The sequence below is a fragment of the Anomaloglossus baeobatrachus genome, chromosome 3 (genome assembly GCF_048569485.1).
Source record: "Anomaloglossus baeobatrachus isolate aAnoBae1 chromosome 3, aAnoBae1.hap1, whole genome shotgun sequence".
Classification (NCBI taxonomy): domain Eukaryota; kingdom Metazoa; phylum Chordata; class Amphibia; order Anura; family Aromobatidae; genus Anomaloglossus; species Anomaloglossus baeobatrachus.
Genome location: NC_134355.1, coordinates 487,668,519 through 487,688,412, shown reverse-complemented (window position 1 = coordinate 487,688,412; position 19,894 = coordinate 487,668,519). Strand labels below are relative to the sequence as shown.

Here is a 19,894-nt window from a genome sequence, read left to right as displayed (position 1 = left end):
AAATTACCTTCATGGAGGGAAGCTTTAGGTTGATGATTAATATCTGAAATAATTACTTGTGAAAACATTTGAATTAATATTATATAGCTTTATATATTTAATATGTACACACAATGTTATATTTATACTGGCTACAGTGTTTTAATAAGTAATTAAACGGTTAAGGGGTGTTTACCCTGTAAGACCACATTCTGAATCTGGTGGATCTCCTGGCATTACATTTAACATCAGCAGAAAAGCTTAAAGGGGATTACTATTAAAATAATATTGATGACCTATCCATAAAAGAGGTAGTTCCCTACTCTGCAGTAGTGGCCACATCCTTGTAAAACGTATAGGGAAGGCTTTTTTCAAATACCTTGTTCAGCTAATTCTGCCTCTGAGCGGTGCTATTGCGGTCCACTCATTCCCATGAAGTGACCTCCAGGCTCCGTGACCTCTGAGATCCGGTAATCTCACGTCAACTTCCAGTTGACCTGACATCACCGAGGCCGGTCTCAGTCTCCCTGAGTAATTGGGCTGTGTGCAGTATTTCACCGGTCGTCACAGTGCAGCATGTCTCGCTTTCTCTCCTTCACTGGAGAGCGCCATATGCAAGAGCGATGCTGGGCTGTGACGAGCCGTGAAACTTCGCCCACAGCCCAGTCACTCAGGGAGACTGGGGCTGCCTCGGTGATGTCAGGTCAACTGGATGTTGACCTGACCTCATCGAATCTCAAGATGTCACGGAGCCTGGGGGTCATTTAATGGGGATGAGTGGACCGCAATAGTGTCGCTCAGAATCAGAATTGGCTGAACAAGGTATTTAGAAAAAGTATGCCCTATCAGTTTTACAGAGATGTGGCCACTTTTGCACAGTAGTGAACCACCTCTTTAACAGCAGAGCTGTAGTACCCTTGAATGACCACTAACCAGTGTATAGAGCGGTACTGTTCCACTCTGTTCACTGTTTTCATATGATAACTGGCAATGATAAAAGCTGTCAGATCAGTGGGTCTGTGGCGCATCACTGACCTGACATTGATAGCCTACCCTAAAGATAGGTAATCAATATAACTGAAGTGAAAAACCCCTTTTAAGGCTATGTTCACACAGGGCTTTTTTGGTATTTTTTCCTGTCCAAAACCTGATCTTGTGGCAGGAAATCTCCTTTGAGTCATCTGCGTTTTTGGGGTGTTTATCATGCGTTTTGTTAGTGATGTTTTTGCTGCAGATTTGCTGCTTTTTTTCTACAAAATGGGTTGTATCAATGAAAAAACACAGCAAATCTGCAGCAAAGAATTGACATGCTCATTCATTAAAAACCCAACCAAAAACGCAGGTATTTGACAAAACAGTCAGGAAAAAATCCTGGTGTGTGTGTGTGTGTGTGTGTGTGTGTGTGTGTGTGTGTGTGTGTGTGTGTGTGTGTGTGTGTGTATGAGATTTCAGAAATCTCATAGACTTTGCTGGGACTGTAAAAAGAAGCATGGATTATTAGCATGGATTTGCATAAAACCAAGGCAAATCTGCAGCTAAAAAATGCAGCAAAAACTTACCAAAACAGTCCTGTGTGAACATAGCCTAATTCACCAATTATTTACCTCCTGTGTCTCTATGACACATACCACAATTCATTAAGTAACAAGTTAATATTAAACATATTGTAATAAATAATAATAAACCGAAACAAAATTACATTTAAAGTTTTCTTTTACAGCTGAAATGTCTATATGTATACATAACCTTCATTGCATATATTCAAAATACTTGAAAATGTTATTTTCTCCATATATATAAGAAAAGCAAGGTGCCATATTGCTTGAAACTACATTCATTCCTACACTGCATCCATCATACCTGATAATTTATGGGGAGGTGTGAGTATGGGTGGTATATCCTTTTCAGCAAGGTCAATACGATACAAGGACAGATGTCCTGAAAAAAAGTTCAAATATTCCTAAATGTGCATAAAATTTTAAGTTGTACAACTTATTAGTATATTTAATTTATCAAAGGTGCTCTGATCTTCAAATATCTACTACAATCCTGTGCCCAGAAGGTCCAGTCCTGGCTTATGTTCATGACACAGATCTACCACCTAATCAGCGCTGAAGTTTAATGGGGTTGTTCCACAAACAAAGTACATTTTAATCAATAGATCTTGGAATAATAATATCCACAATTGGATGTGTAAAAAAAAGAAAGAAGAAAAAAAAGTTCCTGGTTTGCGTTAAGGCTGCTTTACACGCTGTGACATCGCTCAAGCGATCTCGTTGGGGTCACGGAATTTGTGATGCACATCCGGCCGCTTTAGCGATGTCGTTGCGTGTGACAACTATGAGCGATTTTGAATCGTCGCAAAAACGTTCAAAATCGCTCATCGGTGACATGCCCCCCTATTCTCGATTATCGCTGCTGTTCGGGGTACGATGTAGTTCGTCGCTCCTGCGGTAGCACACACCGCTATGTGTGACACCGCAGGAACGAGGAACCTCACCTTACCTGCGTCCGCCTGCAGTGAGGAAGGAGGTGGGCGGGATGTTACGTCCCGCTCATCTCCGCCCCTCCGCTTCTATTGGGCGGCGGTTCAGTGACGCTGCTATGATGTTGCTGTGACGCTGAACGAACCGCCCCCTTAGAAAGGAGGTGGTTCGTCGGTCACAGCGACGTCTGTAAGCAGGTGAGTAGTGTGACGGGTCTGCGCGATGTTGTGTGCCATGGGCAGCGATTTGCCCGTGTCGCACAACCGATGTGGGCGGGTGCGTATGCTAGCAATATCGGTCACGATATTGCAGCGTGTAAAGCGGCTTTTAATTTTATAAATATGCCCCTGTTATGTACAGTTATGGATGTGACTAGCCGTGCAGGGACATGGTCTGCACATTGCTACCCTTAACAGTAGCTGAGGCTATACAAGATTATGCAGAAAGGACAGCACGGGATTGTCGATGATTCTTTCTGTGAAGTAGGCAGGAAAATGATTTGCCTCACAGAAAGAATTGGCTGTGTTTTCTTGTTTGTATACTCTCTTTTGCTGTCAATGAGTCGTAGTATGTTCAGATCATGTCCCTGGACAGTGAGACACAGCCATTACACAGTACATAGCAGGGGAACATTTATAAGATCATTTCAGCACAGGAACATTTTTTTTTTTTAACACATCCAATTGTGGAACTTATTTTTATTCCAAGATTTATTGATCAAAATTTACTTTGCTCATGGGAAAACCTCTTTAAAGGGGCTGGCTGAAAGCACAATGCAATAGTCAGCCCCTTTTGTTGCCATGACCAATGCATAGACAAAAAAGGGACTGTCTTAGCTACTGAAACTAGCAGTGAGTGACATTCAGCACTGTTGTAGTGAGGACATCGCAAACACTCATGTGTCAAGAAAAAGCAGAAGTAAGCCTGCCTGGACCATGGGATGGAGTGGCTATCTGAAGACCGTGCCACCTATGGTAAGTAAACAGTTACAGTAAGCTGTGTAACATACTATTTTACAACATTTAAAAGTGGCCAAAGCCTCTATTTGCATTTTGCGGCATTCTCTCATCATGATACAAACATGCTTTCACACTGAGATCACTGATATATTACTTAATAATACATTGAGGAGTAATCCTGGTTAGTAAATAACACACAGAGCTGTTGTATTACATACGTTTTACATTATAAAGAACACTGGCAATCTGTTTGTGCCATACTTGATTCTCTTTCAGAAAGATAGAAAAATACAAGGGGTAGAAAACATACACTGGAAGCTTGTGCATGGTTACTGGAGCTTTACAGAATTTGATTATAGAAACGGAAGGAACAGGAAGAAACGCAATATAAACTGGTGATCGTGGATAGGAACAACCTGTGAGAAGCAAAGAAGACACGCAAATTCATGTATTATGTAACAATTGTAGTAAAGCTTTCCATAGACTGGCCAGAAATGTATCAGGCTTACACTGAAGTACGGAACAAATGGCTACAAAATGATCCTATGTAATGACTGTCAGTCTGCAAAGACTGTCTTCTTCACTGTACAGATAGTCAATGTCACCGAGAAATATACTATGTATCCTTTAGTGAGTTAATGCGAGCACAGATTTTAAGAGCTGGTCCTAACTTAATATTCATGGTGCTCATCAAATGATCTTCCTTCAGTAAAAGAAGAGCCTGTCCATCGATTTCCTGTATTCTGAATTCATCGGCGATTTCATGGCAGCCTGGACAAACATAAGAAAGAGGTGAGGTCTGGGGTCTGATATACCATATAGTCAAGAACAAAATTTAGGGTAAAAAGACATACGTGGTGGATTTGTAGCATTGAATGCGGTCATGTATTTGCTGTCCAAACAATTCTATTAATTCCAAACTTTTTGTGTGTTTCAGCCATACATTTCTATAATTGAACACAACTGGAAAATTAAATTTGCCCTCATCTGAAAATATGATGTATAAGTGCATTACGGTCAATTATGGTCAAGAATGGATGTCATAATGGGAAGTGGTCAAAGTGTTTAAAGACATGAAGATGGTTACTGTTCCGGACAATGGGCCATCTTTACCTATCAGACAAAGGCAGTTATGGACTGTCAATTCTGACCAGATTGTCTCTCCAGGACAGGAGACAAACTCTAACGCAGCGCCACCAATTGGAAGTAGCGATCCTAAAAGTCAAATGTGGATTTTTAACAATCCTTTGCATATGACTTAGGATATATATGCCAGATCAGAATCCCAATTTGCAGACAGTGTTTCGGGGGGCTTGCCCCTCATCAGTGCAAAGTATGGGGTGTCTGATCTGGCTCATGAGAAGCTTTGTGGGGACCACGGGGGAACACTAGTCTCCTTAAGGAGACTTTGCAAGCCAGTCTGGGTGCAAATTCTAGTGTTTTCATCATAAAATTCAATAAAAGATGTTGTTACATAGTTGTCACTGGTGATTGGTGCTGTCTAGGACAGCATCAATATCTAGTGGCTAATGCAGTGTTTGAATGTGAGGCAATCACCAAGAATGGCCAGTCTTGCCCTATCAAGCAGACAGGGTTAACTCCTTCACCCCTGAGCCTGGTTTTCACCTTAATAACCAGGCCACTTTTTCAATTCTGACCAGTGTCACTTTATGAAGTGATAACTCTGGAACTAGAGCTGAGGGAGTACCTAACTATTCATGAGTATGAATAGTTAGGTACTCCCTCAGCTTTAGTTCCACACAAGTATTAGGCAGTACTCGTTATGAGTATAGCGAGTGCTATACTCATAACGAGTACTGCCTAATACTTGTGTATTCGTTCCGAATAGCGTGTGCAATGTCAGTCAATGGGGAAAACTCGCAAATTAACGAGTAACCTGAATACCGCACTATTCGCTACTCGCACAAATAGAACGACATTCGGGTTACTCGTTACTTTGCGAGTTTTCCCCATTGACTTGCATTGCAGGCGCTATTCGGAATGAGTACGCAAGTATTAGACAGTACTTGTTATGAGTATAGCGAGTAGGAATAGTTAGGTACTCGCTCAACTCTATCTGGAACACTTCAACATATCCCAATGATCCTGAGATTTTTTTTTTATGTGACATATTGTACTTCATGATAGTGGTAAATTAAAGACAATAATGTTTGCATTTATTTATAAAAATATTGGAAATTTAGCATAACTAACATTCCCACATGTCTACTTTACATAAGCGCAATTTATGAAACATAATTTTTTTGTTAGAAAGGGTTCAAAGTTTATTTCTCATTTATCCAACAAAATTTTCCAAACCATTTTTTTAAGGACCACATGACATTTGAAGTGACTGTGAGAGACCTATGTGACAGAAAATACCCAAACGTGACACCATTCTTAAAAACTGCACCCCTCACACTGCTCAATACCACATCCAAGAAGTTTATTAGCCCTTTAAGTACGTCACAGCAACTAAAGCAATATGGAAGGTAAAAAATGAAAATTTTACTTTTTCCCCACAAAAAAATTATTTCAAATTTTGCATTTTCTCAATGGATTTAAAAGAAAATTAACTGTAGAATTTGTTATGCAATTTCTCCTGATTTACAATGATACCCCATATGTGGTGGAAAATTACTGTTTGGGCGCATGGCAAGGCTTGAAAGGGAATGACGCCATTTGAATGTTAGAGGGCAAAATTGTCTGGAACACGTGTTTGAGAGCCCCTGAGGTGCCTAAACCCCACAAGAGACCCCAATGTGGAAACTAGACCCTCCTCAAGGAATTTATCTAGATCAGGGGTTAGGAACCTTTTTGGCTGAGAGAGCCATGAACGCCACATATTTTAAAATGTAATTCCGTGAGAGCCATACTCACCAGGTGAGAGCGGCAGTGGTGGAGCGGCTCAGAAGGTCCCAAAAGGCAGGATATGCAATGCTATGGGCACGGAGGAGGGGGGGTCAGTGTTCGGATGGTTGGTGATACTACTGCGGGCTCGTGGGGTGTCACGGCGGCGAGTTCCATTGATCTGCCAGAGGGGCTCAGAAGAGAGGGTGTCGTGGCTCTGTGCAGCAGCAGAGGGACGGTGATACTGCAGGCTCGAGGGGTGTCAGCGAGGCCCATTGATCTGCCGGCTGGCTACTTTGAATCTCCCGCAGTTGATGAGATTGACTTGAAGAAAATTGCAGCTTCACGTGCACAGATCGCGCGATAGACTTCAAGAAAATGGCCTCATAGTCCTATCTGCACATACGCTGCCGCCGCCTCGTCAACTGCGAGAGATTCAAAGCAGCCCGCATTCCACAGGTAGATCAATGGTGCTCCACAACACTCCATGAGCCCGCAGTATCGCCGAATCTGTGCCACCACTGCCCACCCTGGTAAGCCGTATGTGGATTGTAAGACGCACCCCCATTTTTTCCCCAGTTTTCGGGGAAAAAAAGTGCATCTTACAAACCAGAACATACTGTATTTTTTTTTATTAAAGATTTGTCTTTGAGACAGATACAGCCATCAAAAGAGCCACATCTGGCTTGTGAGCCATAGGTTCACGACCCCTGATCTAGATGGTTAATGACCACCGTGAACCCATAGCTGCTTCACATAATTCTATAACGTTGATCCATGAAAATGAAAAAAAATACATTTTCACCACAAAAATGTTGCTTTAAAGGGAGCCTGTCACCACTTTTTCAACCTATAAGCTGCGCCCACCACCACCGGGCTCTTATATACAGCATTCTAAAATGCAGTATATACAGTCAGGGCCAGAAATATTTGGACAGTGACACAAGTTTTGTTATTTTAGCTGTTTACAAAAACATGTTCAGAAATACAATTATATATATAATATGGGCTGAAAGTGCACACTCCCAGCTGCAATATGAGAGTTTTCACATCCAAATCGGAGAAAGGGTTTAGGAATCATAGCTCTGTAATGCATAGCCTCCTCTTTTTCAAGGGACCAAAAGTAATTGGACAAGGGACTCTAAGGGCTGCAATTAACTCTGAAGGCGTCTCCCTCGTTAACCTGTAATCAATGAAGTAGTTAAAAGGTCTGGGGTTGATTACAGGTGTGTGGTTTTGCATTTGGAAGCTGTTGCTGTGACCAGACAACATGCGGTCTAAGGAACTCTCAATTGAGGTGAAGCAGAACATCCTGAGGCTGAAAAAAAAGAAAAAAAACCATCAGAGAGATAGCAGACATGCTTGGAGTAGCAAAATCAACAGTCGGGTACATTCTGAGAAAAAAGGAATTGACTGGTGAGCTTGGGAACTCAAAAAGGCCTGGGCGTCCACGGATGACAACAGTGGTGGATGATCGCCGCATACTTTCTTTGGTGAAGAAGAACCCGTTCACAACATCAACTGACGTCCAGAACACTCTCAGTGAAGTAGGTGTATCTGTCTCTAAGTCAACAGTAAAGAGAAGACTCCATGAAAGTAAATACAAAGGGTTCACATCTAGATGCAAACCATTCATCAATTCCAAAAATAGACAGGCCAGAGTTAACTTTGCTGAAAAACACCTCATGAAGCCAGCTCAGTTCTGGAAAAGTATTCTATGGACAGATGAGACCAAGATAAACCTGTACCAGAATGATGGGAAGAAAAAAGTTTGGAGAAGAAAGGGAACGGCACATGATCCAAGGCACACCACATCCTCTGGAAAACATGGTGGAGGCAACGTGATGGCATGGGCATGTATGGCTTTCAATGGCACTGGGTCACTTGTGTTTATTGATGACATAACAGCAGACAAGAGTAGCCGGATGAATTCTGAAGTGTACCGGGATATACTTTCAGCCCAGATTCAGCCAAATGCCGCAAAGTTGATCGGACGGCGCTTCATAGTACAGATGGACAATGACCCCAAGCATACAGCCAAAGCTACCCAGGAGTTCATGAGTGCAAAAAAGTGGAACATTCTGCAATGGCCAAGTCAATCACCACATCTTAACCCAATTGAGCATGCATTTCACTTGCTCAAATCCAGACTTCAGACGGAAAGACCCACAAACAAGCAAGACCTGAAGGCTGCGGCTGTAAAGGCCTGGCAAAGCATTAAGAAGGAGGAAACCCAGCGTTTGGTGATGTCCATGGGTTCCAGACTTAAGGCAGTGATTGCCTCCAAAGGATTCGCAACAAAATATTGAAAATAAAAATATTTTGTTTTGGGTTTGGTTTATTTGTCCAATTACTTTTGACCTCCTAAAATGTGGAGTGTTTGTAAAGAAATGTGTACAATTCCTACAATTTCTATCAGATATTTTTGTTCAAACCTTCAAATTAAACGTTACAATCTGCACTTGAATTCTGTTGTAGAGGTTTCATTTCAAATCCAATGTGGTGGCATGCAGAGCCCAACTCGCGAAAATTGTGTCACTGTCCAAATATTTCTGGACCTAACTGTAAGAGCCCAGGCCGCTGGTATCACATAAAAAACACTTTATAATACTTACCTAATGGTCGTGCTGTGGGCCTTATGGGCGTCTCCATTCTCCGGTACCGGCGCCGCCTCTTTTGGCCATCTTTGTTGGCCTTCTTCTCTAGCCATGGTGCATGACGGGTCCGATGTCATACACACTCGCCGGCATTCAGGTCCTGAGCAGGCGCACTTTGATCTGCCCTGAGCAGGGCAGATTAAAGTATTGTAGTGTGCCTGCGCAGGACCGGCGAGTGTGTATGACATAGCCGCGTCATGCACCCAGGCTTCAGAAAGAGAACGAAGATGGCCGAAAGAGGAGGTGCCGTCACCGAACAACGGAGACTCCCATAAGGCCCACAGCGCGACCGTTAGGTAAGTATTATAAAGGGTTTTTCATGTTATACCCCTGGCCTGGGCTCTTATATGCAGCATTCGAACATGCTGTATATAAGAGCCCGGTGGTGGTGGCCGCAGCTTATAGTCCAAAAAAGTGGTGACAGGTTCCCTATAACCCCAGTCTTTTATTTTCACAAGTGGAACAGGAGAAAATAAACCATACAAATTGTAATCTCTCCTAAGTAACCCTATGTGTGTTTGAAAACTACTTTTGAGGCACAGTACAAAGTGAAGAAGGATTTTGTTGGAATGGTTTAGGGGTGCCATGTCACATTAGCAAAGCCCCTGAGGTGCCTAAACAGTGAAATTCTCCCATAAGTGACCCCATTTTGGAAACTAGACCCCTCAATGAATTTACCTAGATGTTTAGTGAGCACCTTGAACCCACATGTGCTTCACAGAATTTTATAACGTTGAGCCATGAATATGAAAAAATACATTTTTAACCACAAAATGTTGCTTGATCCCCAAATTTTTCACTTTCACTAGGGTAACAGGAGATAATTGACCATTTGTTGTGTATTTTCTCCTGAGTTCACCAATACCCTATATGTGGTTGAAAACTATTTTTGAGACAGAATACAAAGTGAAGAATTGAACGAGGCCCAGTTTGAGTTCATATTTAATTGGAATGGTTTGCGGTTGCCATGTCACATAGGCAGAACCCCTGAGGAGCCAGAACATAAGAAATCCCCAAAAAGTTGCCCCATTCTATACACTGGACCCCTCAATGAATTCATCCATGGGTGCAGTGAGGCATATTGACACTACAGGTGTGTCACAAAATGCTATACTCTTGGGCGGTGAAGAAAATATAATTACATTTTTACCACTAAAATGTTGTTGTAGCCCCAGATTTTATACTTTCACAAGGGGAATAGGTAAAAAGGTACCATAATGTATTACACAATTTCTCCTGAACGTGGAAATATCCAACACGTGACTGTACAGTACTGTTTGGAGTCACTGCAGGGTTCAGGAAGGAAGGAGCGCCATTTGATTTTTGGAGCACAGATTTTCCTACAATAGTTTGTGGACTCCATTTACAGAGCCCTTAAGTGCCAGAATAACAGAAAACTTCTCAAGTGACCAAATTTTGGAAATTACAGCCCTCTGGGAATTCATCTACGCTTGTAGTGACGATTTAAGCTGGTGTCACACACAACGACGTCGCTGCTACGTCACTATTTTCTGTGACGTTGCAGCGACGTCCCGTCGCTGTCGCTGTGTGTGACATCCAGCAACGACCTGGCCCCTGCTGTGAGGTCGCCGGTCGTTGCTGAATGTCCAGCTTCATTTTTTGGTCGTCACTCTCCCGCTGTGACACACACATCGCTGTGTGTGACAGCAAGAGAACGACGAAATGAAGCGAGCAGGAGCCGGCACTGGCAGCTGCGGTAAGCTGTAACCAGCGTAAACATCGGGTAACCAAGGGAAGACCTTTCCCTGGTTACCAGATATTTACCTTCGTTACCAGCCTCCGCTCTTGCTGCCAGTGCCGGCTCCTGCTCTGTGACATGTAGCTGCAGCACACATCGGGTTAATTAACCCGATGTATACTGTAGCAAGGAGAGCAAGGAGCCAGCGCTAAGCAGTGCGTGCGGCTCCCGGCTCTCTGCACTGTGACATGTAGCTGCAGCACACATCGGGTTAATTAACCCGATGTGTACTGTACCTAGGAGAGCAAGGAGCCAGCGCTAAGAGCGGCTCCCTGCTCTCTGCACATGTAGCACAGCGACGTTATGATCACTGCTTCTGCTGTGTTTGACAGCTAAGCAGCGATCATAACAGCGACTTACAAGGTCGCTGTTACGTCACCGAAAATGGTGACGTAACAGCGACGTCGTTGTCGCTGTCGCTTAGTGTGAACCCAGCTTTAGTCTCTGGAAGACATCCATGGATTTTTGTCTGAATCACGTTTTTCAAAGATTGATATGTAAACGCATGGTTAAATGTAAGCCGCGCGGTACTGCGATCTTTGGCAGGCAGAATGAACAAATCAACAGCAGTTGAAGAATTTGCTTTATTTAGTTTATACGCCCTTCACCTTGCAGTAAAAGTGATTAGGCGGCTTTATTTCTCAGGTCAGCACGATTACAGCAATACCAGGTTTATATATTTTTTTAGATTTGGCTACTATTACGCTAAAAAACGCTTTTTTACTAAATAAAGGTTTTTGCATCACTGAATTTTGAAGGCTATAGTTTTTTAATTTTTCTGTTGACAGAGTCATGTGAGGGCTTGTTTTTTGCGGGATGAGTTGGGAGTTTTTATCAATAGCAATTTTGGCCACATAATATTTGATCGCTTTCTATTCCGCTTTTTGTTAGGCAGAATCATAAAGAAACAGCAATTCAGGAATTGTTTTTTTTACACTGTTCACCGTGTCATAAAAGTAATAAGACAGCTTTAATCTTCGGGTCAGTATGATTACAGAAATACCACAATACATAATTTTCTTTATATTTTGACACTATAAAAACTTTTATAGAAAAAAAGTTTTTGCATTGCTGTATTCTGAGCACTATAGCTTTTTTTATTTTTTTGACCGACTGAAGTATGGTGACTTGTTTTTGGTAGGACAAGATGACATTTTCAGCGGTACAATTTTTATTTATATATGCCTTTTTCATTGTGTTTTATACCACTCTGTCAGCTGTATGATGAAAAGACAGTTTTTGCTACATTTTTTTTAAGGTGTTCACTGAAGGGGTTAATTAGTGTGACAGTTTTATAGATCGGATTGTTACGGACATGGCAAAAAACGGATTTTTGTGTACTCACCGTAAAATCGTTTTCTCTTAGCCATCATTGGGGGACACAGGACCATGGGTGTTATGCTGCCTATCCATAGGAGGACACTAAGTAGATGCAAAAGCATAGCTCCTCCTCTGCAGTATACACCCCCTGGCCGGGCCAGGCAACCTCAGTTTTAGTACACAAGCAGTAGGAGAAAAAAACAGTAAAAGCTTACCTCAACAGAGGAACATGAGAAAAAGAGTCATAACCAAATAAGGTACTGAGAGAACAAAGGCCCAACAGGGCAACAGGGTGTGTACTGTGTACCCCAATGATGGCTAAGAGAAAACGATTTTACGGTGAGTACACAAAAATCAGTTTTTCTCAGACGCCTCATTGGGGGACACAGGACCATGGGATGACCTAAAGCAGTCCATGGGTGGGAAACATAAAAGAAGACAACACAACCCAAGGACTAGGAACCAGTCCCAGACAGCCTGGAGCGCCTACTGAGAGAGGTGCTCTACTGCCGTTTTCAGAATTTTCCTACCCAGATTTGCCTCAGTTGAAACCTGGGTATGGACTCTGTAATGCTTTGAAAACGTATGTAGGCTAGACCAGGTCGTAGCCTTACACACCTGTTCCACTGAAGCCTGATGCCGAATGGCCCACGAAGCTCCAACTGCTCGCGTGGAATGAGCCCGCAGCCCACTAGGAATGGGCTTGAGTTGCAAGCGGTAGACTTCCTGGATCGCAGAGCGAATCCAGCGAGCCAGCATCGCCTTTGAAGCTGCCTGTCCCTTCTTAGGCCCCTCAGGAATGACGAACAAAGAGTCCGTTTTCCTAAAGGGGGCTGTCCTGGATATGTAATATCTGAGAGCTCTGACGAGGTCTAACGAATGCAGAGACCTTTCCACCCTATGAACCAGGTGTGGACAAAAGGAAGGCAGGACAATGTCCTCATTCAAATGAAACGGGGTAAAAACCTTTGGAAGGAAATCCGGAAGGGGGCGCAGAACCACCTTGTCCTGGTGAAAGATCAGAAAAGGCTCGCAGCAAGAGAGTGCTGCCAGCTCCGAAACCCGTCTGATGGACGTAATTGCCACTAAGAATGTTACCTTCCAGGACAGAAGACGAAGGGAGGATTCATTGAGGGGTTCAAAGGGAGACCTCTGGAGACCGTCCAGAACGAGGTTGAGGTCCCATGGTTCCAGCAGCCGTTTGTACGGGGGAACTAGATGGGAAACGCCCTGGAGGAAGGTCTTGACTTGCGGTTTTTGAGCCAGGCGGCATTGGTAAAAGATTGAGAGCGCTGAGACCTGCCCTCTAAGGGAACTGAGAGCCAACCCCACTTGCAAGCCAGACTGTAGAAAGTCGAGAATTCTGGGGATGGCCAGAGGCATAGGCTGGACGTTAGTTTCCCTGCACCATGAAAGGAAGATTTTCCACGTACGGTGGTAAATGCGGGAAGAAGCAGGCTTTCGGGCGCTGATCATGGTGGCAATAACCGCGGGGGAGAATCCCAGTCTCAATGGCCATGCCGTCAGCTTCAGGGCTCTGGAGTTCTGATGGGAAATGGGCCATTGGGTCAGCAAGTCTGGGATGTCTGGAAGGCACCACGGTGCGTCATTGAGTATTTGTACTAAATCGGCGTACCAGGCGCGCCTGGGCCAGTCCGGTGCTATCAGTATCACCGGGACTACCTCTGCCTTGATCTTCCTGATTACCCGCGGCAGCAGGGGTAGAGGTGGAAATATGTAAGGCAGGCGGAAGTGGTGCTAGGAGCAGACTAGAGCATCCGCGCCGATGGACTGCGGGTCGCGTGACCTGGCTATGAACGCGGGTACCTTTGCATTCAACCTTGAGGCCATTAGGTCCACGTCAAGTGTGCCCCAGCGAGTGCAGATGTGTAGAAACACATCTGGGTGGAGAGACCATTCTCCGGCAGCCAGGCCTTGGCGACTTAGAAAGTCTGCTGCCCAGTTCTCTACCCCCGGTATGTGTACCGCTGATATCACTGATCCCGTCGATTCAGTCCAGCTGAGGATCTTGTGGGCCTCTAGATAAGCCGCTTTGCTGCGGGTGCCCCCCTGCCGATTGATATAGGCTACAGCTGTCGCATTGTCCGATTGGACTCGAATCTGATGACCCGCTACCAGAGGGCAGAACGCTCTGAGCGCAAGGAAGATCACGCGGAGTTCCAGGATGTTGATGGGAAGGAAAGACTCCTGGGGCGTCCAACGTCCTTGAGCAGTGTGGTGCCGGTACACTGCTCCCCAGCCTAGGAGGCTGGCGTCCGTGGTCAGGACCAGCCAGTTCACTGGGAGAAAAGATCTCCTCCTTCGATAGGGATGAGGACCGAAGCCACCAGCGGAGTGCGTACCTGACTGAAGGCGTCAGGTGAAGAAGTCTGTCCAGGGAGAAGGGGCTCTTGTCCCAGGCCGCTAGAAGGGCTAGCTGCAGTGGGCGGAGGTGCAGTTGAGCAAAGGGTACTGCTTCCATAGCCGCCACCATCCTGCCGAGCACTTTCATGCTGAATCGAATGGAGCGAGACTGAGGACGTAGAAGGCAGCGTACCGCTCGTTGAAGAGCGAACGCCTTGTCCTGAGGGAGAAGGACCAAGCCCCGACGGGTGTCCAGGGACATGCCCAGGAAGGTGATGGATCGTGATGGGATCGGGGATGATTTGTCCAGATTCACTAGCCACCCTAAGCGGGATAGGGTGTCCAAAGTGATCTGTACGCTGGTTGAGCAGTCGCGGAAGGAGGGGGCCTTGATGAGGAGGTCGTCCAAGTAAGGGAGAACGACTACTCCCCTGGCGTGAAGGACGCTCATAGCGGTCGCCATGACTTTGGTGAAGGGTAGAGCTACGAATTGAAAGTGGGAGTCCTGAATTGCGAAGCGGAGGAACTTTTGGTGATCTAGGAATTCCCCTTCGACCATGGATGCAATAATGGACCTTAGGGACTCCATTCTGAATCTCCGTATGTGCACATGTTTGTTTAGTGTTTGTGGTCCAGGATGGGTCGAACTGACCCATCCTTTTTGGGGACCACAAAGAGGTTGGAATAAAAACCCCCGAACTTCTCGTCGTCTGGGACAGGTATTATCACTCCTGCTGTTTGGAGCGAGTGGATTGCTGAGAAAAAAGCTTTGCGTCGTTTTCGAGGGGGTTTGAGAGAAAGAACCGACTCTGGGGTCTATGTGGTAACCGGAAGACACAAGGTCTCGCACCCATTTGTCGTCTGAGGCGGCAGCCCAGATGTGTTGAAAGAGCCGCAGATGACCTCCTACAATGAGTGTGTCTTCCGGGGTGCCGAAGGAGTCATGAGGGGGGGAAACGTCGTGGCCGAGTCTCCCTAGTCCTGCACTGTTTCGGTCTAGGCTGCCATGACGAAGTGGGTTTCGGGGAGAGCCGAGAAGGTCGGTCCCTGCGTAGTCCGCGGCTGGTGGCGGGGACAGCACGGGATGTCGACCAACCAAATGAGTTCTGAAAGGAGCGGAACGAGGACTGTGGACGTCTGGTGAAGGACGTCCTGGACTTCAGCTGGGGGAGGGAGGTACTCTTTCGTCAGAAATGAGCTTGTCCAGACGTTCGCCAAACAATTGGTCTGGAAAAAAAGGGAAGGCCCGTGAGAGACTTCTTGGAGTCAGAGTCCGCTCGCCATTGTCGGAGCCAGAGAGCTCTACGGATGGCTATGGTATTTGAGGCGGCAAACGCTGCGCAGGTAGCAGCGTCCATGGAGGCCTGGATGAGGTACTCCGCCGCAGTGGCAATTTGAGCTGTTACCTCTGTGAAGGTATGAGTCAACTGGGATTCCTCAAGCGAAGTGTTAAGGGTGTCTGCCCAGACCGAGATCGCCTTTGCGACCCACACAGAGGCAAAGGAGGGCGAGAGGGAGGAACCCGCAGCCTCAAAAGCAGAGCGGGCGAGGTGGTCCACCTGTCTGTCTGTCGAGTCCTTGATGGAGGAACCATCGGGTAAAGACAGGAGCGTCTTTGTGGTAAGGCGGGAGACCGGGGGGTCGACCGAGGTCGGATCGGCCCAGCCCTTAAGGGCAGGTGGGGCAAAAGGGTACCGGGACTCCTGAGTTTTCGGTTACTGAAGCGCCTGTCAGGCTTCTCCCTTTGTTTTGTGAGGATATCCTGAAACTCTGGGTGATCAGCGAAAACCTTTTGGGGTTTCCTTGCCCTCTTAAAGGACACCGCATGGTCAGTGGTAGTGGATGGGGGATCCTCCACATGCAGAGTTTGGTTGATTGCTGCTATAAGGGAGTCTATTGCAGTTTGATCATCTGGGGGTGATGAAACCAAGGAATCCTCCTGGTATAAACGGCATTCTCCCTCCTCAGAAGCCGTGGAGCGTGTGGGAGAGCCTGCCCTGTGTGCTCCCGAGGGAGAGCCCGCTGGAGACAACCGGCCGTGTGCTCTTTTCCTGATCCCTGCAACCGGCGAAGCATATGCCCGGATTACCTCAGAAGGATCCTCCATGGGGTTATCCTCAGGCTGCGTTCCGTCCAGGGACCCAGAAGGGTGTGGAGGACGACATTGCATAGCCAGAACCAGGTTCTGTGACAGTTTTTCCATGGATTGGAACAGAAACTGTGCCCATTCCGGTGGGCTGGGGGCCCTAGGCTCTGGGCTGCCGGTTGCGGCGGTGGTGGCGGGGGGGGTCTTGGGGGGCTATAGGGGCAGAAGACTCAGAGAGAAGAGGTGTGTTTACGTGGTAGCTCAGCGTGGCAGGCAGTGCAGGCTGAATAATAGACTACGTCTGCCTTAGTACTCTTAGTGCCCTTAGATTTCTGCATGTTCCTTATAGGAGTATGCCAGAAGGGGGAGCAATTAAATGTTGAATGTTTCATTTCATTTCCATGTCATCATCCTTGGCCTGCTGTGCAGGGGCCATGCTAATATGCTAATCAATCTTCTGTGTAGCTCTGCCTTTGAGCATATGTGCTGCCAAAGCTAGCACTGCTCAGCAGAGCTACAATTGAAGCAAGCACCTCACCAGAATCTGCCGATTACCCTGTCCTCAGGAGGGATTAAGCTCTATGAAGATCTTCGCACACTTTCCTGGGGGCGCGGGGCTTATCACGCCCGCGGGGGGAGGGGGGGGGCTTAGCGCTAAAAGAGCGGAAAGATGAGTCAGTGTGCCCCCCCCTGCTGTGGGTAGTAAAAAACGGCGGGAAGGGAGCTTCTGAGTTTTCCTCCCTCTCCCTACAGTCAGCACACAGCTTGTCACTGGTGGTTATCAGCCGTCTTTTCTGCTAAAGCAAATAAACAGAGCAAATAAAACAGCGTGAGTCCCTGAGCCCTGGGCCCTCCCCCTGCCACCGGGAAATTATCTGCAAGACTTTCTGCAAACAGCAGAACTTCCCCCTCCTCCAGCCAGCAAGCTAGAGAAAGTTAACACTGTGGTGCAGGATCCTTGCTCCTTGCACATAATAAAAACTGTAAATGTCCTGGGAGCCTTCCCTGCAGCGTCTTTTCTCCCTTTGTCTGGGAAACCAGTCAGGGGGATCTCACCTTAAAACACTGCTTTCCAGGCAGTGAAAATAGCAGAGTCAGCTTGCTGTGTCGGTGTCATATTCAACTCAGAGCCTGCAGAGAGGGGCTGAGGAATTGGTGCCATCTTCAACTCAGAGCCTGCAGAGAGGGGCTGAGGAATTGGGCTATAGGGGCACAGGCCTCTACCCTGGGCTTTGGAAAAATCGGTGTCTGTGGAACCCGTCGTCCAGCCCAGGATCCAGCGTCGCAGGAGGGAGTACGTGTAGGCAACACTTCACGTTCCCGCCCGTTGATGGTAGTGGGAGATCGGTCCCAAAAGGAAACCGTCGCCCTCAAAAAATAACAAACCTTGAAAGGAAGTTCCTCCTACAGACACTAAGCTAAAACTGAGGTTGCCTGGCCCGGCCAGGGGGTGTATACTGCAGAGAAGGAGCTATGCTTTTTCATCTACTTAGTGTCTTCCTATGGATAGGCAGCATAACACCCATGGTCCTGTGTCCCCCAATGAGGTGTCAGAGAAACCAAATGTGTACATTTTTTTTAAAAAAAACAAACTTTTTTTAGCATAAATATACTGTACATATTTATTGGAATTCGTTTTTATTTTTTGTTTTCTGATTTTTTTTCTATAATACTTTTGCAAATGTTTTTTACCTTTTTTACTTTGTCTCTAAATGGGACATTACTTTTAATTCCCTTGATCACTTGTATAATTACCGGTAATTGCAATGCTCAATCATTGCAATACATTTTACTTTTAGTTTCATACTGACAGAAGCATCAGGGATCATGTTCCTATTATAATCCTTGTGGCTTCCCGCAGTTGGGGCCACCCAGAGGTCGTCATGACGACCTTGGGTCACCATGGCAACGTTTGGGTCCTTATGATCACATTGCGGGGGCACCGATAGAAGATAAATGTTGCGATCAGTATCGATCACGGCATATGGGGGGGTTAAACAACCAGGGATAGCGCAGGTACCCATAACAGGATCCGGGAGATTTCTGACAAGATCGCCAGACTCAGAGTACCATCCTGATGGTTGATGTAAGCTGTGGTATTGTCAGATTGGATGCAGAGACGGCAGCCCAACAAGTGGTCCTGCCAATGAAGAAGAGACAGGCATATGGCTCTGAGTTGCAAAATGTTGATGGGAAGAGAGATCTCAAGAGTCTTCTAACCTCCATGAACACTGAGATTCCGGAAGATTGCTCCCCAACCGAGAAGACTAGCATCCATTGTTACGACCAAGCAATGAACCCAGAGAAAAATCTTCTACAGAGAATGAATGGAGAAGACTGACACCAGGTCAGGGACTGCTTGACCCAAGACCTGTAACGTTTTCATTTTTCAGGATATGTGTCTGTGTAAGGGCTCCTTTTTTGCACTGTGAGCTGACGTTTTCACTGATACAATTTTGGGGCAAATAAAATGTTTTGATCGCCTGTTATTGCATTTTATTGCAATGTTGGAGTAGTGAAGAAAAAAAAAAGTAATTCTTGTGTTTTGATATTTTTCTTGTTACGCCCTTTACCAATCAGATTATTTTATATTTTGATAAATCTGGCACTTCTGAGCGCAGCGATACCAAATATGTAGTTTTTATATTTTTGTAATTATATTATTTTCAAAGGGACAAAAGGGTGGCGATTTGAACTTGTTTTTTTTTGTGTCACTTTTTTTCTCACTTTTTATTGTTTTTACTCGTTCCCTTGGGGGACTTGGAGCGGCAATCTTCCGATTGCTTGTGCTGTGCATAGCAGGGCATCAGCAGTGCTCTGTACAGTACAAATGTTGTCTTCCTATGAATGCCGACAATCAGCTGGCATTCACAGGAACTACGTCATGAAAGACACGGGTCATTAGCTATTTTTTTTATCAATATGCCATTTATAGATCAGATATATATATATATATAATATATATATATATATATATATATATATATATATATATATATATATATAAATATATTTTCATAGATTAGACCTTTACAAACTCAGCGATACCAAATGTGTATTTTAATTGTTTTTACATTGTTTAATTTTTAATGGGACAAAATGGGGGTGATTTAAACTTTTGGGTTTTGTTTTGTTTTTTACAATATATTTTTAGCTTTTTACATTATTTAATAGTCCCCTTAGGGGACCTGAAGCTGCAATCATTCGATCACTTGTGCTATGAATAGCTAGAATTACAATCTCCTATGAACACCAGCCATGGGATGGAGTTCGTAGGAAAATCATAATGACAGGCTCAGGGGTCATCAGCTCCCCTGGATGTCATGACGACTCATTGGCACACCGCAATCACGTCGCTGGCGTGCCGATGAGCACATGGAATGACGCTTCCCCCTGAAAGATTGAAGGCAACATTTAACAGACCCCACCCATGG

The 19,894-nt window shown here is 45.4% G+C and overlaps 1 protein-coding gene across 3 annotated transcripts in view; it reads right to left on the bottom strand.

Annotated features, from left to right (window-relative positions):
* Positions 1-812: 812 nt before the first annotated feature.
* Positions 813-19,894, bottom strand: part of PHC3 (polyhomeotic homolog 3) — a 163,554-nt gene continuing 144,472 nt past the window's right edge. For all 3 annotated transcript variants that reach the window (XM_075340638.1, XM_075340637.1, XM_075340639.1), the window contains exon 15: positions 813-4,195. In XM_075340638.1, the coding sequence (XP_075196753.1) occupies positions 4,041-4,195 (155 nt within the window). In that variant the 3' untranslated portion in view covers positions 813-4,040. The remainder of the gene's footprint in view (positions 4,196-19,894) is intronic.